General features: G+C 40.9%; 1 protein-coding gene across 1 annotated transcript; it reads left to right on the top strand.

The window, feature by feature from the left end:
* Positions 1-9,484: 9,484 nt before the first annotated feature.
* si:dkey-183c6.8 (protein O-GlcNAcase) lies at positions 9,485-20,115 on the top strand. The gene is made up of 17 exons (XM_037479277.2): positions 9,485-9,718; positions 11,037-11,088; positions 12,397-12,494; positions 12,635-12,765; positions 12,837-13,008; positions 13,113-13,211; positions 14,000-14,269; positions 14,982-15,068; positions 15,256-15,728; positions 15,807-15,981; positions 16,194-16,250; positions 16,658-16,743; positions 16,915-17,019; positions 17,140-17,231; positions 17,368-17,557; positions 18,349-18,508; positions 18,914-20,115. The coding sequence occupies exons 1-17, from the start codon at positions 9,679-9,681 to the stop codon at positions 19,048-19,050; spliced, it is 2,424 nt and encodes an 807-aa protein (XP_037335174.2). The 5' UTR covers positions 9,485-9,678; the 3' UTR covers positions 19,051-20,115.
* Positions 20,116-20,156: the final 41 nt, after the last annotated feature.

The following is a 20,156-nucleotide window of genomic DNA, read 5'->3' as shown; positions in this document are numbered from 1 at the left end:
ATTGATTTGAAGGCATCTGCGTTTCGAGGAGCTGAGAAACAACAATAAACAAGACATTTTATTTCTCCAAAAATGTTAACGAAAGCATTGTTAGCCATTTTACGTTGGAAGATTTACATCCCATTTCAAAAATCCTTGATAGTGATGGCAGTATTAGAAAAAAATAGAAAAGCAAGAACTTTAATGCATTGGTTTTACTGAATAAGTTGAGAAAAATGCCATTTAGTTCCACATTTGCAAACACAGAAAATGTATTTTTTCTAAAGTTTTCACACTGAAGGAAAATGGCTTGGTGATTAACAACACTGTGCCTATGTTAAAACTGTATTTCTTACCAGTGACTGCAGTAGTGTTGACTCCGCTGCTTCTGACACTCTCAAACACAGAGAACAGAGTGAATGTGTACTTATTTCCAGCAGTGAGAGATGACACCGTGTAATTCACTGGTCCATCTCCTATTGGTTTACTGATGTTTGTCTCTGTACCATTGAACTTGAGAACAAAGCTGACATTGGTGTCCACTTGATTCCAGTGCAGAGTAATATTGGTCTCATCTTGTCCGATTGATTTAAAGGCATCAGCGTTTCGAGGAGCTGAGAAACAACAATAAACGAGAAACTTTATTTCTCCAAAAATGTTAACAAAAGCATTTTTAGCCATTTTACGTTGGAAGATTTACATCCCATTTCAAAAATCCTTGATAGTGATGGTAGTAATAGAAAAAAATAGAAAATTAAAAACTTTCATGCCTTTGTTTTACTGAATAAGTTGAGAAAAATGCCGTTTAGTTCCACATTTGCAAACACAGAAAATTTATTTTTTCTAACGTTTTCAAACTGAAGAAAAAGTAATGGCTTGGTGATTAACAACACTGTGCCTATGTTAAAACTGTATTTCTTACCAGTGACTACAGTCGTGTTGACTCCGCTGCTTCTGACACTCTCAAACACAGAGAACAGAGTGAATGTGTACTTATTTCCAGCAGTGAGAGATGACACCGTGTAATTCACTGGTCCATCTCCTATTGGTTTACTGATGTTTGTCTCTGTACCATTGAACTTGAGAACAAAGCTGACATTGGTGTCCACTTGATTCCACTGCAGAGTAATATTGGTCTCATCTTGTCCGATTGATTTGAAGGCATCAGCGTTTGGAGGAGCTGAGAAACAACAATAAACAAGAAACTTTTATTTCTTCAAAAATGTTAACAAAAGCATTTTTAGCCATTGTACGTTGGAAGATTTACATCCCATTTCAAAAATCCTTGATAGTGATGGTAGTAATAGAAAAAAATAGAAAATTAAAAACTTTCATGCATTTGTTTTACTGAATAAGTTGAGAAAAATGCCGTTTAGTTCCACATTTGCAAACACAGAAAATGTATTTTTTCTAAAGTTTTCACACTGAAGGAAAAGTAATGGCTTGGTGATTAACAACACTGTGCCTATGTTAAAACTGTATTTCTTACCAGTGACTGCAGTAGTGTTGACTCCGCTGCTTCTGACACTCTCAAACACAGAGAACAGAGTGAATGTGTACTTATTTCCAGCAGTGAGAGATGACACCGTGTAATTCACTGGTCCATCTCCTATTGGTTTACTGATGTTTGTCTCTGTCCCATTGAACTTGAGAACAAAGCTGACATTGGTGTTCACTTGATTCCACTGCAGAGTAATACTGGTCTCATCTTGTCCGATTGATTTGAAGGCATCTGCGTTTCGAGGAGCTGAGAAACAACAATAAACAAGACATTTTATTTCTCCAAAAATGTTAACGAAAGCATTGTTAGCCATTTTACGTTGGAAGATTTACATCCCATTTCAAAAATCCTTGATAGTGATGGCAGTATTAGAAAAAAATAGAAAAGCAAGAACTTTAATGCATTGGTTTTACTGAATAAGTTGAGAAAAATGCCATTTAGTTCCACATTTGCAAACACAGAAAATGTATTTTTTCTAAAGTTTTCACACTGAAGGAAAATGGCTTGGTGATTAACAACACTGTGCCTATGTTATAACTGTATTTCTTACCAGTGACTGCAGTAGTGTTGACTCCGCTGCTTCTGACACTCTCAAACACAGAGAACAGAGTGAATGTGTACTTATTTCCAGCAGTGAGAGATGACACCGTGTAATTCACTGGTCCATCTCCTATTGGTTTACTGATGTTTGTCTCTGTACCATTGAACTTGAGAACAAAGCTGACATTGGTGTTCACTTGATTCCACTGCAGAGTAATACTGGTCTCATCTTGTCCGATTGATTTGAAGGCATCAGCGTTTCGAGGAGCTGAGAAACAACAATAAACGAGAAACTTTATTTCTCCAAAAATGTTAACAAAAGCATTTTTAGCCATTTTACGTTGGAAGATTTACATCCCATTTCAAAAATCCTTGATAGTGATGGTAGTAATAGAAAAAAATAGAAAATTAAAAACTTTCATGCCTTTGTTTTACTGAATAGGTTGAGAAAAATGCCGTTTAGTTCCACATTTGCAAACACAGAAAATGTATTTTTTCTAACGTTTTCACACTGAAGAAAAAGTGATGGCTTGGTGATTAACAACACTGTGCCTAAGTTAAAACTGTATTTCTTACCAGTGACTGCAGTCGTGTTGACTCCACTGCTTCTGACACTCTCAAACACAGAGAACAGAGTGAATGTGTACTTATTTCCAGCAGTAAGAGATGACACAGTGTAATTCACTGGTCCATCTCCTATTGGTTCACTGATGTTTGTCTCTGTACCATTGAACTTGAGAACAAAGCTGACATCGGTGTTCACTTGATTCCACTGCAGAGTAATACTGGTCTCATCTTGTCCGATTGATCTAAACCTGTCTGTGTTTGGATGAGCTGAGACAAAAAGGACAACTAATGAGACTGTAGGCTGTACCCATGAATAGGACAAACTCCATAGAAGCAATAACATTTTTTACTCATAACTTATATTTTACAATCTGTGGGCAGAAATTACGCACCATTTGTTGTGTAGCAGATGAACGGGAACGTCAGGGAGCAGTCCTCTTCCGACCACTGTCCCATGTCATTTAACGCTGTAGAGATACATCCCTCTCCATCAAAGCTTGGTTGATTATTTGCCCAGTGTCGAAACAGGGAAGTGCTTCCATCAGACCATTGTTTTTCCCGGTATAGACCGATCCAAACAGACTCGTTTGTCAGACTAGTGATGATGTCATTCTCTTCCTGTGTTGTTACACTGAGAAAGAAAAAAATCTTAATCACAGCTAATTATAGTAATAAAATTGAAGATTTTTTAAAGAATATAGAAAACAAGAAAAAACTACAACAAATGAACTAAAACAAGAGGAAAAGAAGTACTGTACCTTGCTAGATCAACATAATTCTCCCTGCAGAATGTCTGAGCATCAGTCCAACTTGATAATGTGTCAACCACAACAAAGGATTGTGTGTCATTTATATAACCTGGATATATATGGATGAAGAGGACTTATGAACAATATCAGGAAGATTTCAAATTTGCTATACCATATTATCCACACAATAAGGCGCACCTAAAAGCCTTTAATTTTCTCAAAAAACTGCAGTGCGCCTTAAAATCCGGAGTGCTTTATAAATAGCTCAATTTCTATAAGGGGCAGTTTAGGACTTAACTACTGAGACACTCTCACACACACTATTGAGACACTCATGCCATCTCACTAGTGTGCGTGAGAGCATCTCACTATACAATGTGAGAGAATCTCAGTTACACCGGAAGGCCTCGCGGTGTAACTGAGATGCCTTCCAGTGTAACAGTAGTTAAGTCCTAAACGGCCCCTCATAAATTTTGCGCCCATATCACCGATGCTGTCAAAAAACAAGTGAAGCAAACTAATTCGGATCTTCCGTGTAGATTAACTAAAGAACTCCAGCCGCTAGATGTTGGTGTCAACGGGGCGTTCAAAGCTAGACTGCGAGCTGCGTGCGAGGCAGGAATAATCTCTGAACTGCCAGGCAACAGCAGCGATACTGGTATCAGACAGTTTATTTTATTACGTGTTTACTGAATCGCGGAAAAGTTCCCCTCCACGTTTGGGAGAAGAGTGAGCAAGGCTGGGAGATTTTGTTAATATGCAAATTAACGTTTGAACAACGTTACCATGGGAGTGAACAGAGTTGTCAGAACGCTTGTGACTGTTTTGTTAACATTCCCTTTAGCATACCTCCATCTAGTGGAGGCATAACGCAACCCCAGTCAAACGTTTGACTGCAGTATCTTCGATCTTATGCAATTTATAATCCGGTGCGCCCTATATATGAAAACAGTTCTTAAATAGGCCATTCATTGAAGGTGCGCCTTATAATCTGGTGTGCCTTATCGTGTGGAAAATACGGTATTTGCTTTTGATTTAGTGGCATAGAGTTTTGCTTATGTCCCTTTCCCAATGACAATATACACATACATAAATACATGTTAAAATCATGTTCAGAAGAGATGTAACAAAAATTACCGTTGTAGCACACAGACTGCCGTTGGCTATTGCAATTCTCGTCATTCCAAACTCCAGCACGAATCTCCACACAGAGCTCTGACCCTCCTAAATTGTTGGGCTCAGTAACATTCCAGTTTCTTAACCCCCACTCCACCCCCCTGTAAATAAAGTTGTCGTAACTCAGGGACCATTTCCAGCTGTTCACCAAGTCGTCATGGAGACCTATCCAGGCACCACCTGTTCGAAGATGTTCATTTACAAATGAGTAATTGAAATAAAATGTAAATTATTCTCACTTTGTTCACTTTGTTGATGTTGTCTGTCATTCATTGAGCTTTTTTACCTTCACATTCCACATCATATTTTATTATCCTACTTTTGCCCAACTGATGTGTAAGTACGTAATGATATGTACTGTATATACTATTTACTGTATGATACCGATATTGAGCACATGCCTGTGTAATTAGATGTGGTCCCGATAATGGCACTGATGTCAGCTGTGCTTTCTGCAGTGGCCAGATCCGTGTAGTTCTGTCTGCAGACGCTCTGCGCTTCCCCCCAGTTCAGGGGCGTGCTCACAAAGGTGTACAGACGAGTTTGAGCGGTGACAACGTTCACCAGTGCTCCTAAAACAAAGCAGATTCAGTGCAATAACACTTTTCATCATCTTGGTATTAAAATGGGTACTCATAAGACTAAGACTTATTAAAGAAAAGTAAACAGGAAAAAATATTGTTTGTACATTATTCCCGACTACGTTGGCTATGAAAAATCACACTCCCTCTTCACCATTTCCTATACGAGCTGAGCTGTAGCATAACTACCTGCAGGGACAGAAATAACAAGTCAGACAGCTTGAGTAGGATAAAGATTCCTTCCCTGTCCATCATAATGGTTTACTGTTAATTCTGATGAGAAAAAGAGAACCAACTCAACTGCCTGGGAAACTGAACTCTCAAGGCATTGGACTGATTTTTAAGAAAATACCATTTATGAATAAAATATCGACAAAACATATTGTATAATCTATTTTTTTCACTGTGCCATGACATTCATTCATCTTTATACCTGTAATCCTGATTGTCAATACTCTATTTTCCTAATGCTTGTCTGCTGTATGCAAAACAAATCTGATATAAAAAATGTGTACAGTAATTCATATATTATAGAAAACCAACAAATTACATAACAAACATTAAAACAGAAATTGCAGTCATTCTGGAAATGTCTTTTTCTCCCTTATGTAATGCAGAAATACCAATATGCAACACTAAGATTTTTTTATTTTAAAAAAGATAGCCAGAAAAAAACAAGAGGCACCAACCTGTGAGCACAAATCTGATCAGCCAATAATCCATGAGTTAAACCTTTGGATAAAAACAAGCACCTGAATAAAAATGTGTAAGCCAAACAAATTATCTACATCTTTCCTGTGAGAAACATGGTGATTACTCCCAATCGCAGATTAAAGTTTTATCTTTCAATCCATGAACCATTGTCACTTTTACCTCTTCAAGAAAGATAGCGTAGTCCTCCAACACGCATGAGCACTCAGCTGCTTGTAGAGCAATGTCTTGCCGTAGTCTGCAACGAGGACAATGGCAAAGCCGAGGAATCAGGAAGTAAAAGCCAAACCTGATACCGTGCTGTTTTCATGACTATTCTTTTAAAACACAAAGGCGGTGAACAAAACATGGTTCTCATGAATGTCACCAAAAAATAAAATGTCTTCCTCTTTACAAATATAGTATAGATTTTGGTTCTCAAACAAAATGCTGAACTTTTATTGACTCGACCCCGCTTAGTGAAAGAGGAAGTATTTTACCCTCCCCTTCTCTTACAAGAACCTCATTTTTGGGGGGGAAATTAATCATATTTTAGACATAATCAGCATTGTTTAAACCGTTGTTATACATAAAAGGCCATCCGAACTCACCAAACCCAAATAATAAAGTTTATTATTACAAAGGTATTTTATGATGACTGCTGATGGAGATTCATCATGATCTCATCCCCAAGGCCTCTCACACAGACACAACCTGAGGAATCAGGAAGTGAAAGCTAAACCTGAAACTCACTGTGTTTATGACTATTTTAAAAAGCAAAAATGTACAGATCTCACCCAACTGGTCTGACTTTGAGTACTGGTCCTCTATTTCACAACTCAAGACGGTGAACTATAAATGGTTCTGTTTAGGGAAATGTTTCTTATTGTCCAATATATATATATGTATATATATATACATGCTATGCTATAGTGCAATATAGATATATTGCACTATAGAGTGCAGAAGGTTTAGGACAAGATAGTGTAGAGACACTAGCAGTGGGACAAAGGTGTTGTGTGTGTATGTAGACGCTACGAGACAGAACGAAAGGGCCAGCGAGATAGAGCCAACCAACCAGAATAAGCCAGTTAGACTAGTGCCAACATACCAGATAGAGGGAGAATAGTGGGAGAACATCAGGTTAATCAGGTTAGTATTCAGAATGAGGGAGCCAGAATAGTGTCAACACACCACATGGGGGAGCTAGTGAAGGACGAGGAGGAGAATAGTGGGGTGTCAACAATAGGCGAAGAGTTATGCAGTTAGGATCGAAGGGGAGGGCTTCACTTAATCTAATGGTCAAAGGAATATATAAACTAATGTGTTGTATCATCGCCTTGTTGGTGTCTTTCCGGAAAGAGCTTGGTTTATTTGAGTGTTGTTGCTCCAATAATTCTTCTGAATTGAAGAATCGGATCTCCAGTGTGTTCTATTGGATGTGTGTTACCGAGAGTGCCTGGCCTGTGTGGATGTGTATAGATAGATAAAGGCTGTGAGTTAGAGAATAATTAGAAAATACCAGTGATCACGGGCCGGACCGACACCAGAGTTGCAGCTCCTTTCCTCTTTCACAGACCAAATGCTATGTCATCAAGGGTAAGCAGGAAAACCTTTTCTAGTTTTGCTGCATTAGTGGTATATGTCTGTGAGGCATAAGGAGTGGTGGTGACGGTGTAAGTTGTCTCCCAGGAACGTTCCAAAAGACCATATAAATGGAGGCACTGTCACGGTTTGGGTCTGCTTTGTGTCTTATTTTGTAGTTTTCATGTCTCTCGTGTTCCTGGGGAGCTTCACTTCCTGACCTGTCCTGTGATTGCCTGATTGCTTCCACCTGTGTCCAATCACCTGCACCTCCCTTGTGTATTTAAGCCCTGTGTGCCTGTTGTCCCTTGTCGCGTCATTGTCAGTCCTCGTTTGTGCACAGCCGTAGGCTTCTGTTTTTGTGGTGAATAAACAGCACCTTCTGGAAAACCTGAACCCTGCATTTGAGTCCTGCCTGCCTGCCTGCCTGCCTTCAACCTGCACCCAGCCCTTGTGACAGGCACTGTTTGTGTGAAATAAAAAGTAAAAAATGAAGAAGAGAAAAGTGATACTTTTCAATTGCGGATTTACTTTTTGTCCTAACATGATCTTAATATTAGTCTTAACAAATCAATTCAAATTAAAATCAAAGTAAAATCATCTTTCCTGCAAAACAGAATGTATCCTAAAGCCTTAGTCTGTAAATTCTGGATAAAATTAACCTGCAACTCAATTTATGAGTTATGAGGAACTATTTTAGCCTTCCCTTCTCTTACACAAACTTAATTATTTTGGTGGAAATTAATCATGTTTTTAGAAATAATTTGCTTTGTTTAAACCTGAACACACAAACACCAATGCTGGAAATACATATACATATAAATACATATACTGTATATTTGCAACTCTAAACAATTTCAAATACTCCTGCTCTATAACAAGAGCTAATTCATTTGGAATTTCCATCTTCGCTTACTGCATGAATCGTCATGTCTGACATTTAGACTCAACATTTGACATTTCGATGTAACATTTACATTTTCATTTATATTTAACATTTATATTTAAAATATACATATAACATGTTACATTTACATTTAGATGATTAATATTATTTAACAACTTTGTGTTACAAATATTATCCTTGGAAAAGTTATTGCATGTATTTACATGAATTTCTCTCTAAATGTTTGAAAAAGTGACATATGAATATAGTCCTACTTTTTAAAATAATGCTAAATGTACCAAAACTGCGCAAGATTTTAAAACTAAATGGACACAGTCATTATTTATGATGTTATTATATTCACCTGTGGTTTTCAAATCTCAAAAAGCGTTTTTTATTATGTATTTCCACAACGCACAATACAATGAAGTCTTAGTAAAGGGCTAATAAAATGACAAACAGTATCACTGTTGTCATTCTTCTCTTTGCTTTACCGTCTCTGCTCTTGGCCTTCCCAGTACATGTTGGCTATACTTGATTCACGTGCTGTGAATGGATCGGGTCCAGTCTACATCCAGGACATGGTGAAACCCTACATCCCAACCCGCACACTCCGCTCTGCATCTGCCAAGCGGCTTGTTCCTCCCTCACTGAGGGCAAAACACTCGACAAGATCACACCTCTTTGCCGTCCTGACTCCCAGATGGTGGAACGAGCTCTCTGATGACATCAGGACTGCAGAGAGCCTTTACATCTTCCCCTGAAAACTCAACACCTCTCTAGACTATACCTTGACTAAAAACACTAACAAACTATAGCACTAAAAAATCGTAGCACTTTAACTGTACTTATGGCACTTATCTATAACCTGTTTTGAAACTGCTTATTTGATGAAAATGATACATTCTTGTTACTTATTCTTCTGAGTTTGTATCTCGACGGTTGAGGTGCACTTATTGTAAGTCGCTTTGGATAAAGTGTCATTTAAATGACATGTAATATAACATACATGTAAAGATTCTTTGTTTAGAAATCCAATTTACCATATGTAACAATCAACAATTTATCTACGCCTCGCTGACCCCGCAGCAGAAAGTACGTTAGTATGTACGGGTTATCTATATTAAAATACATTTTCGACGAATAAACTCAACACCAAAGCGACCTCTTCGTCAGGCTCCTTCTGGTTACAGTAATACGTTTAGGGAAGATTTAGTGCTAGAAAACACGTGCTTTCGCTGAGCGCGTGAACGCAGCACGACAGCCCAGGGGAGGAGAGGCGAAAGGACGAGGGAGAGGCGCAGCGAGGAGAAGCATGAAGAAGAGATCCGGTCTCTGAGCATACAGACGGGGAGAGCACCTCGTCCTCCCTCCCTGGATAGGGGCCGACTGGAAGCGGAGGGAGGCAGCGGGGCCGAGGACAGCATGGAGGAGAAGAAGCAGTTTCTTTGTGGGGTGGTGGAAGGTAAGATCCTGTTTTTTTCCCCCCTCTTACCTTGGGGACACGATGTTTGAATAGATCACCGTTTGACCTACATATCATCCTTGTTTGTTCACGTCTGCAGCCGAAGAATGGTTATGCGTGTATGCACACTGACGTGGAAAGGATGTAAAGGTCTTTCATGAGATGATGTGTTGATGAGCGGTCAGGCTTGAAGTGGAGCTCAAAGAGCGGGCAATGAAAAAGATTCAGTATCCTGGCTCCAAGGCTGCAGCCAGACGAAATGAAAACTCTGGGTGATAGCTGGTGCACATGAAGATGATGACAGTGGAAATGAGGAAGGAGTGATGATGAGAATATTGGTGAAAAAAAGGATATGCTGACTGAGATGGTAATTAGAATAATGGTGGCTGGACATGATAGAGATGCTGTGATAGGATAGTCGTGTGATGATTGTGATGAAACATGAAGGAAGTCCCAATAAATACATAATAAAGATAAAGATAATGAAGATCAGAAGCTAGAATAGGGGATATGCCAGATCTGTTTTTAGCCCTATATATTATTTGATTGATTTGATTTAGAAAGATGCCTTGTCAGCACTGGTAACAACAAAGCCAAAAAATGACCGGAATGCTCATAATGGTTTTGAAATAAGTGCCTTTTATCATTGCTAATTATTAGAATAATGAAGTCCATGAAATTACTGACAATAGGAAAAAAACATCCACATTTCAGACCTTTTACCATTTACCAGACCTTAAGGTTTTAACCTAAAATATATAGCTTTTGTTGGAAAAATGTTTCAATTAAATTGTTTCACTCTCTTTGTCCATTGTCTTAACTCCATGATTCCCATAATAGATCATTTCACAACCTTTTGCGATGTGGCCCTGTTGAAATATATATCAGTGATATTAAAAGTATGAAAGAAGATGCAGCACTAACACACACACACACACACACACATTGCAGACTTATTCACAATGTAGAGAGAGGGACATTGGATACGCTACCTTTTCTAAATATAGAAAAAATGTGATGGGGAGTGCGGCTGGAGATTAATTATGTCTCGGCCAAACGCAGAGGGGGTGTGACCAAGCGAGCAGAAGAAGAGCTTGCATCGTTTCATGTGCTCATGCATTCAGGACGGTAGCTGTGTCCAGTCGCTGATAACAGTCCTACTTTGTGAATAATTGGAGCAGAGCTTGCCACTGAAAAGAATGGTACAGTCACAGATACGATACATGCCAAGGTGCATGTTCAGTGATCATGCATATGTGCATACGGATATAAGATGCGTTTGGAGAAGAATATCCATACGATATTTATTTCCCCGCAGGTTTCTATGGCCGGCCTTGGACTATGGATCAGAGGAAGGTTCTCTTCCAATGGTAAGTCTGCAAACTGAACAAAACCAGTGTCTGCTCACATGTATGTACCATTCTGCATGTGAGGACAAGTGCCCATGTCTTAATAAACCGGTTTGTTTCTCACACCAATGCCTTGATAGCTCTTCAGTAACTGATAGATAGATGTATATTTTGTGAATTAACCTGAAGCCTGTGGGCTGAATCCAGTTGCAGGCCTCTATAACAGTACCAAGCGGACCGAATATGAACTGATAAACAAATGAAGGATGTGGCGTTTCTTTTTCAAGTGCATTTATTTTACCCCATGTCACCTTGTAGTTAGTATGGGACCAATTAATTGTTGATGACACACTGATCCTACAAAGTGAAACGACAAAAGTGCCTTTTGGGAACTGTGACACAGTTTTGTAGCCAATAGTGACAAACCGACTACATCCCTTGAGATATGTTGTTCCCTCCGCTCTCTGCTTTTCTCTGCTCTTGGAGATGCAGTCCAAATGATTGTATAATATATATCTGTTATAAGAACATACAATCAGTAACACTAACAAAGTTACTGTAATGTGGCCCTAAATGTCTATTGATTTCTGGGTGATACATGCATTACCAGGACGAACCCATTAAGCTTTGTGTGGGATCCAGGATTATTTATAGCTCGTCTTTTTTGGAATCAAGAGTGTTAACACAATAAGTTGCATAAGTTTGGTTGATTACTGTGTGTGTGTGTGTGTGTGTATGTGAGTGTGTTTGTTTATCTGATATGTGTGTTTGCTTTGTGGAGGCGACACCATCTGTTCAGGAAGAGAAGCAGGAAGAGAGTGAGCACCAGGCCACCCACAAAAAACGAGGACGATAAGAGCTGGTCCATGTACTGAGAGGGCAATAGTCATCTTTTTGTGTGTGTGTGTTTGTGTGTGTGTGATGAAGTTATTATTTCACTTCTAGTACTATGCTTTATTTATGATTTAGCAAGTCATTTCCTGTAACTGATCATGGGCACCACAATCAATACAGTAGATTTATTTTCTTTCTGTTTTTATTTTTTCCTCCTTGCGTCCACTGCCACTTTCTCAGCTTCTCCTCAGTCTTTCCAGGGCTCTTACTTACATGACCGAGCTAAGCATATGGCATATGGCTTGATATATATATATACACATATATATTTAGATATGTTAGACTAGTTGCAGTTCTTGCCAGTTGTCATAGATTAAAAGCTTTGTACAAACGTTTGACTGGTACTGTATATGTAGTGGTTAATGTCATGGTTAGACCTACACTTCATTCAATAGGTTCATTCCCTTACCTCCCATGTTCACGTCTTTGTGCCAGGATGCAAAGTTGGGGGTTGAACACCTACTTGTATGGACCGAAGGATGACCTGAAACACAGACTGTTGTGGCGAGAAGTCTACTCCCAAGAAGAGGAAGGTAAGAACATCCAAGTCTCACTAAGTCTGATAGAAGAGTAGTTTTAGCATTTTTCAGAAAACCCTGACTGCTGAGTCTCATTTTGTCCCATCATGAATTTGTAATTCAAGATATTGCCTCTCCTCCCCTCCTGCTCTCAGGTCAGTTGCGTACTCTTATTAAAGAGGCCCAGTCGAGAGGCCAGAGGTTTGTTTACGCCCTGTCTCCTGGTCAGGACATTGTCTTCTCATCATCCTGTGACTTGACGCTACTCAAACGCAAGCTGAGACAGGTATGTGGGACAATGAGGATATGATCCAAACATGTTGTCCCTCTCACACACAACCTCTTCTCTCCCTCCAGGTATCAGACCTGGGTTGCGAGGCATTTGCCATTCTGTTTGATGACATCGATCACTCCATGTGTCAGGCGGACAGGGAGAACTTTTCTTCATTCGCTCATGCTCAGGTCACTGTAACCAATGACATTTATCGCTTTTTGGGGGAACCGCCCGTCTTCCTCTTCTGCCCCACAGGTAGGAGTCCTGACCGAAGTTGTGGCCTACAGGGCCATGTCAAATTTGACGTGTGCAGATATTCACTGAAAATGACACACACCTCTGTTTCTCACTCCCTGTAGAGTACTGTGGTTCTCTGTGTTCTCCCAGTGTATCAAAGTCTCCCTACCTGCAGACTATCGGAGAGGATCTGCTACCCGACATAACAGTGATATGGACGGGTGAGACACAGAAAACCTCCTGGCTAATAGAAGAACACACAAAGTGCAATTGAAGAAAACCATTTAAATGCACATCTGGTCTACACTTTAATTTCCCCCGAAGGCCTTTTGCCTCTTGTTTTTATTTTTGTAACTATTTGTGAGCTAGGTGGAGGTAGAGAGTACTACAAGCCACTAACATGAAACCTAAAAAACAACTTTTCAAAGAAGGCACTTGGCAGCCTTAGCATACAACAGATTATGAATGATAAATTGCCTACACAACCACATTCCTTAGTGTAGCCTCAAATATAATAAACTGATCATAAGAATGATCTATGGACACAATGGTGGCACTATTAAGCTACAGAGATGTAAACACAGTATAAACTCCACAGCGGCTGCAGCCACGAACAAACATGCAGCAAAGGAGACGCTGCCTAGTTTATAGACACAATGTTGCGCACGCACTTTGGTTTGTTGCTTGGCAACAAAGCGGTGGTTGATGTTCTCATTTGGGGAGAGTTCAGTGAGTTTGTTGTACTCATCCATCTTAAACGGTGTTCTGTTAGTCTTGAGCATCAGCAAGACCTCTTCAATCTGGTCCAGGCTTGACTGCTTAACTCATTCATTGTCATTACCTAATACAACCAGTCCGCTCTACCTGTTTGGTCCCAGCATAACCAGTCACCAATCGCTTTTTCTCATTTAAGGGTCCCCTTTATGATCTTACAGATTTGAATGTGTGTTTTTAGAGAAAACCTTTCTGGCTTTTTTTTAACCTTTTCCCTTCACCCTCGGCCCCACAGGCAGTAAGGTCATCTCCAGGAAGCTGTCGGTCGATTGCCTGGCCGAGGTGGAGTCCGTCCTCCAGCGCCCCCCGCTCATCTGGGACAACCTGCACGCTAATGACTATGACTCCCGACGTCTCTTCTTGGGGCCTTTTAAGGGAAGAGAGCCTCAGCTGAGGAGCCACCTGAGAGGCCTCTTGCTCAACCCAAACTGCGAGTTTGAAGCCAACTACATCCCTCTACATTCCCTGGGGAGCTGGTTCAGAGCTGGAAAAGAGGAGGGGAAAGGTGAGGCAGAAAGGGGAAAATATTAATAAGCAGTTGGAAGGCAGAGGAAGTAGCAGGGATAAGACAGGATATGTCCCAAGTTAATAAGCTAATGTTGGTTCTGCCAGATCAAGGCCATGAACAGTTAGTCCCATTGCTTCCTGGAAAAATTGTGCAACAAGCCGGTGTTGCTTGGCAACTAACACAATTCTGTCTGATAGTACTTAGCATGTAAATGAATTTGTGGGAATTAAAGCGGCATCTGTTTTCCTGGACAAGTTACTTTATGAGCAGTTGCTGTCATAGAAGAATTTAAAATATTGACCTTGTACGGAGTTGTACAATTTACCAATTTTATGAATCGTCATCTATTGGAGCAGAAACAAAGCGTAGGGCTGAAGGACAAATAACCATCAAGGGAAGGGATGAGAAAAGTGGAGACCAGCCTATAGATAGAAATGAAAGAGGCATTTTAATATTTGCATGACTGTGAGAGTAGAGTGGGAAGTAATTACTAGATTCAATCTTTGGTTTTGAGAGCTGTCAAAATTTGTCTAAAAAAATTAAAAACCAGAATTACAGAAAAGCAGAGTAGATGTATGTGTGAGTGTGAAGATAATGTACAAACTGCAATGCAATGAACTGATTCATGCACAAATTAATTCAAGTGGTTTTCGCAACTGTATTGTAGCTGTACTGTATGTATAATCATGCAATACTATTTGTGTTCTAGATGAAGAGTGTGAATACTGTCCTGATAAAGCGCTGTCTGCTGCACTACATGATTGGATGGAGGAACTCAACCAACCACTACAAGCAGGTAAAACACTAGGATTTAGAGCGGTGTCTTAAATAATCTACCTGCTCAGTCACTGTCTTGTTTTATACGTTAGTTGCATTGTGTCAGCACTGGTGACAACTAACTGACATTTTGAAGGTTTCCACATATTCAAATGTCTTTTGGTTACAATGTAACATTCATGTACAACATTTGCTATTGACAACAGGTCGGCAGAGCACTCGAGCAGACCAGCGGGCCTCCGTTTCAACAACTCGCTGCAAAACTCCCGACAGATCCGACTGCCCTTCCGCCCTCAGAGGCCCGCCTGCCGTGGCCAAGCTCCCTGTATTTCCCCTGATCTCCAGTTCACCGCCGTCGTCGCCAGTCAAGGGAGAGACGGAGGGACGAGAGGGGGAAAGGAAGAGGCCAAACCAGCCAAATCAATCAATCAATCACCAAACTCAAGGACCCAGGCCTTACGCAGCCTCTTGCGGCGGGAGGGGTCAGAAAGGCCAGAGTTGGGGGCTTTGTGGTGGGAAGGACCTGCTAAGTGAGTCCCAGGTGCAGCTGCTGGTTGGTCTTTATTATCTGCCCCACGAGCACGGCACGTCTGCCCAGAAACTGTTGCAGGATCTGACCTGGCTGAAAGGAAACTGCCACCTGGTCAGCGCCAACAGCAAGAAGACGACGCCTCAGAAGGTCGGCGTCTTTTGTGCCGATTGGGTTCTAATTGTGTGGCGCGTTGGTTCATAAATAAATTACTTTGTGTGTCCTCAGATGGATGAGTGGCGTGGCCGCTCCTCCAGGGTCCTGTCCCTGTGTGAAGACATCGCACAGCTTCACTGCAGCGTGGTGGGGGGGGCCAACAGGGCTGTGCTTTATGACCTTTACCCTTATGTGTGGGATCTGAGGAACACGGCTCTTGTGGCAAAAGCATTCATATGCTGGCTGGGTGAGCGAAAGAGAATAAGTGATCTATGGGAATACGAAATAATATAATGTGCTTAACTGGTTACTTTTGTCATACAATTGCTATGCTGTTAAACACTGTACTATGCTTTGCTTGATCTTCGATGCTAAATAGAATGTTAGTTCTGTAGTTTAGGTAGTATAGTTCAGTATATTATAGGAGTGATATACCAACCACCAACCTATCTCACTCAGATGGACGAGTGTTGAGTGAAAGTTCCCCCCAAGGCACCTGGAGGGACTGCTTCCACTGTAAGTAAGCATGACCTTTGAAATTCTCATCTCCCTGTTTATACATGAACTAAGTAACTACAAGTAGCCTCTTCTGCATAAATCATTCTTATCAACAACACAACTCAATTGAAAAGGTTTCCAATATTAACCCCAAATCCAATCATTATCTTGCAGTATTGGCTTAATGATGCTCATCCGATAATAGGGCAGTGATGGCTGAGCCACCCTTATACTTAAAAAAAATTATTGAAGCATTTAAACCTCTTTGGGAGCTGCTGTACAAAAATGGCACACTTTTGCTGTGTCTACGGCACAAATGTTTAAACTTGATTTGGCTGTGCAACAATTTACAATCTGCACTGGCTTGTTATTGGCCCGATCCACATGATGTCACCCGACTGACAATCAATTCTGGTTTGTGGTAGTGTGTGGGAAGACCACAGGGGCAGACCTGCTGGGAGTGGAATCTGAACCGTGGGCATTCAAAGGGGGCGTTTCTGGGGAGGTGCAGGTAGGGTGTGTTTGCATGTCATATTCCACACATTTTATGAATCAATCCTCCTTTTTTTATGCACGTTTTTATTATTAAATTATGAATATATGAATATGTGTCATTGAAGTCCAAACCGTTTATGACTGATTAACGTCTTTGTTTGTTTGTGTATGTGTGTGTGGTGTGTAGATGCTTCTCCCAATAGGCAGCAACAATGAACTCTTCACTCATCCTCCTCCTCTCTTCCCTACCTCTCGTCTTTATAACATCAGGCCCTACCACAGCAAAGACAAGGTAAACCTACATGTTATTGTTTTTACAATATCATTGATGTCAAAGAGGTGTGTTTAACAACAGGGAAAATGAAATAATGTTTTTACAGTTCTTTTTTATTTTGTGTGTGTGTGTGTGTAGTTGGAGATGTATCGGATGGTGCGCCAACTCCACCTGAGGAATCAGGGCGGTCAAGAGTCCAGTGTTGCTCACCCGGACATCGTTGGAGATAGGTGTGTTTGTGAAACTGAGAGGGAAAGGAATTGTCTGCATCGCAAAACACATCCTCGACAGACATATATAGTATTTGAGTGCTACACTCACATATACACACATTTTTAAATGAGTTATGTCTTTTCATTTCCGTAGATGTTTTGGACCATGCCTGTCGTTGTGCCCCGAGTACTGCTTCATCCTGGAGGACGAGCTGGGTGTGTGTGGCTGTGTGTTGGGCATCTTGGATGTCCGCTCGTTTGCCAAACGGTGCCAGGCCAGTTGGATGCCTGCCATGAGGGACAAGTACCCACATAAAGGGGGCAACACTCACCCCAGCACACAGGTGAATATGTGGAGAGGAAGGAGTCATTATACAACCCTTTTTTTGTTCCTACTAAAAGTATTCTAACATAGGGCACTGGAGTGTATGGACATACCCTTAGTTACACCCATCACACACCGTCTGGCTCCCTCTGTGACTGACTAATAATCTACTTGGAAGTGAATTGCACACACAGGTAAACAGGGAAAATTAGCGGTGAACTTCAGCAGAATAATGTTTCCAGGTCCCCTAAATACGACGTATCAAATATTTTCAATTGTGAAATCATCGCACTTACATTCGTGCTTTGTCTTTGTTATTAACGGGAGTTAACAACGTACTTAGTTACAGTGTCGCTTCACGACAAACTGATCTCAAGGAAAGAGCCAAACCGACCAGGTGGTGTTGCTCACCACCAGGCTCTGTCAGCCGCTGACATCTGTGGAGGACTTGTTTGCCCACTCCGTGCGTCATGGTGGACGCTGACATCATTCACACTGCAGCCACAGGGAACACAAGAGCAATATTTAATATACTTGCTTATTATTGCAACAAGATTTGTTACTCATGCTTTGCTTTTCTTGCAAGTTCTTATAAGCTGTGATCCGTAAAATGTGTCTCCTTAGTAGCATCTAGTGGCAGCTGTTACAAACTACAGCAACAAAGGAATGTGCGCGGCAGAGGCTTCTCCACAACCTTCCATCAAACTGACAGGGAAAATAAGTGGAATAGGACAGGGTTAACTTTCAGGGTTTTACTTATCAGCAACACATTGGTCAAATGTCCATGTGTCACTGCTGTCCTCTGTGTAGGAACTGATCAAGCTGATGGAGGAGGACCAGGGAGAGTACCCCGACTCTCTCCTCTATCACTTCCCCTCTCAGCTTCGACTGGACGCCCTGCCGGAGCTCGTGGACGTCAGCGTCAGCCGCACCCTGCTCACCGCCGTCCTCACTGCACTCAAGGCCAACGGTAAGGACAGGGTGCGGACTCATTAGCCATCACGTTGGGTCAACTTGAAAGGGAAGTATATGGTACAGCATGAAATGTTGTGGAAAATATTTACGTCGTATTACCTCTGCGGCATGCAATACGTTCACCGGCTCAAAGCTAAGAGGAGCATCTACCAAATATGCTGCCTGTAGATGATTTCTACCATTGCATTCAGTCCTTTTGAATTATTTACTTACTTGCTTCGGTGCCGGCACTAGTCCTGAATGTTGAATTGCTGTATTTTGAAAAATGTTCCATGACAGGTTCTCTATTATGCATTTCTTTTTACATGACCCTCTGCCTTTAACCATGAGTATTTGTGATGCATTCTTTTGTATGACGGGGGAAAAGATCTTAATTGGTCTTTCTTGCCTGTGTATGTAGGTTCTCAGGGTGTGTTCTGCGAGGTGCAGCCAACAGACCGCCAGAGGCTGGAGTTCTTGACAAAACTGGGCTTCCTGGAGATCCTCAGAGGAGAAGCCAGGAGCAGAGAGGGAGTGGTGTTGGGGAGGCTGCTGTGAAAATAAACACACACCCGACTCGTTGCACCCAAACAGTAAATACACATGCACAAATACACATGTCTGTCAAGAAGTTAAGTCTTTTTTAACAGACTTTCCTGGACCTCCCTTGAATCTGTGTGGCTGCAGTAATGGGGAAGCATACTAAGCATTCTGAAGGATTCAATGTTATAAAATAAGCATCGAGTCCAACATTCCACAGAGTTGTGAGAATCTCTTCTCGGATTTGAACCCCAGGCTACGGATTACTAGGTTTAGTCATGTTACAAAGAATTCTACAACAAGTCATCATACAACTCAATATCGTCTTCACTCATTGTTTTGGTTTCCTGGACCAAACTTTGAAGCTTCCTATTTACCAGACAGACATGAGTGTATTGAGTTGCTCAAATGAAGTGTAGACATAATTTTACATGACTCCTTAAAACTGACAGAGAACAATCCCTTCCGGTGGGCTCTGCTCCCTCTATTTTGTTCATAAGCGATACAATTCATTTTTAAAGTAAGGATGTTGTTTTCTAGCTCCTGTCCTGTTGTTTTAATAGCGTCTGACTGCAGACTGGACGCACGCACAGCGTCACTGTTTGCACTTGATTACTTTAGATGATTGTTTACATGCATGAAGAACAAAACATTATAAAAGACAAAGCGGTCACGTAATAAGATTACATGTGCTGTATACAGACATTGATGCAAACAGACATTTATTTCAGTGGAATGGTCTAACATAGCAACATTAATGAAAATCTTTCATTGGACATTTCTCAGCCATTAAAGCTAAAAAGACAACCCAAGAAGATGTGAGTGCATGTACGCTAAAATTCATCAAAATCAAAATGATATATTCAAAGAGATTGTGCATGAAAGAAATCATGCCGATACGTACATTAAACACAAAGACACCCACATACACATATCGGTTTACACTTTCAATTGGATATAATAAATACCTCCCTAAATTGATTTTTAGATACTGTAATCATCAGCAATGAGTATGCACGGTGTTGTGTGGGTCCTTTGAATGTGTTTGTGCAAAGTGTACGCATATATACCAATTAAGATTCATTCTGCCTTCCTTCAGAACCATTATGAACACAAGCAGACAC

Source organism: Pungitius pungitius, chromosome 1 (genome assembly GCF_949316345.1).
Source record: "Pungitius pungitius chromosome 1, fPunPun2.1, whole genome shotgun sequence".
Classification (NCBI taxonomy): domain Eukaryota; kingdom Metazoa; phylum Chordata; class Actinopteri; order Perciformes; family Gasterosteidae; genus Pungitius; species Pungitius pungitius.
This window is presented reverse-complemented; position numbering and strand designations above follow the sequence as displayed.

Excerpts from the sequence above, each read along its gene's own strand:
- si:dkey-183c6.8 (XM_037479277.2), top strand. The coding sequence starts at position 9,679 with ATGGAGGAGAAGAAGCAGTTTCTTTGTGGGGTGGTGGAAG. Across the intron at positions 11,089-12,396 it reads AGGAAGGTTCTCTTCCAATG|GATGCAAAGTTGGGGGTTGA; the intron begins GTAAGTCTGCAA and ends TCTTTGTGCCAG. Across the intron at positions 15,729-15,806 it reads AGAAGACGACGCCTCAGAAG|ATGGATGAGTGGCGTGGCCG; the intron begins GTCGGCGTCTTT and ends GTGTGTCCTCAG.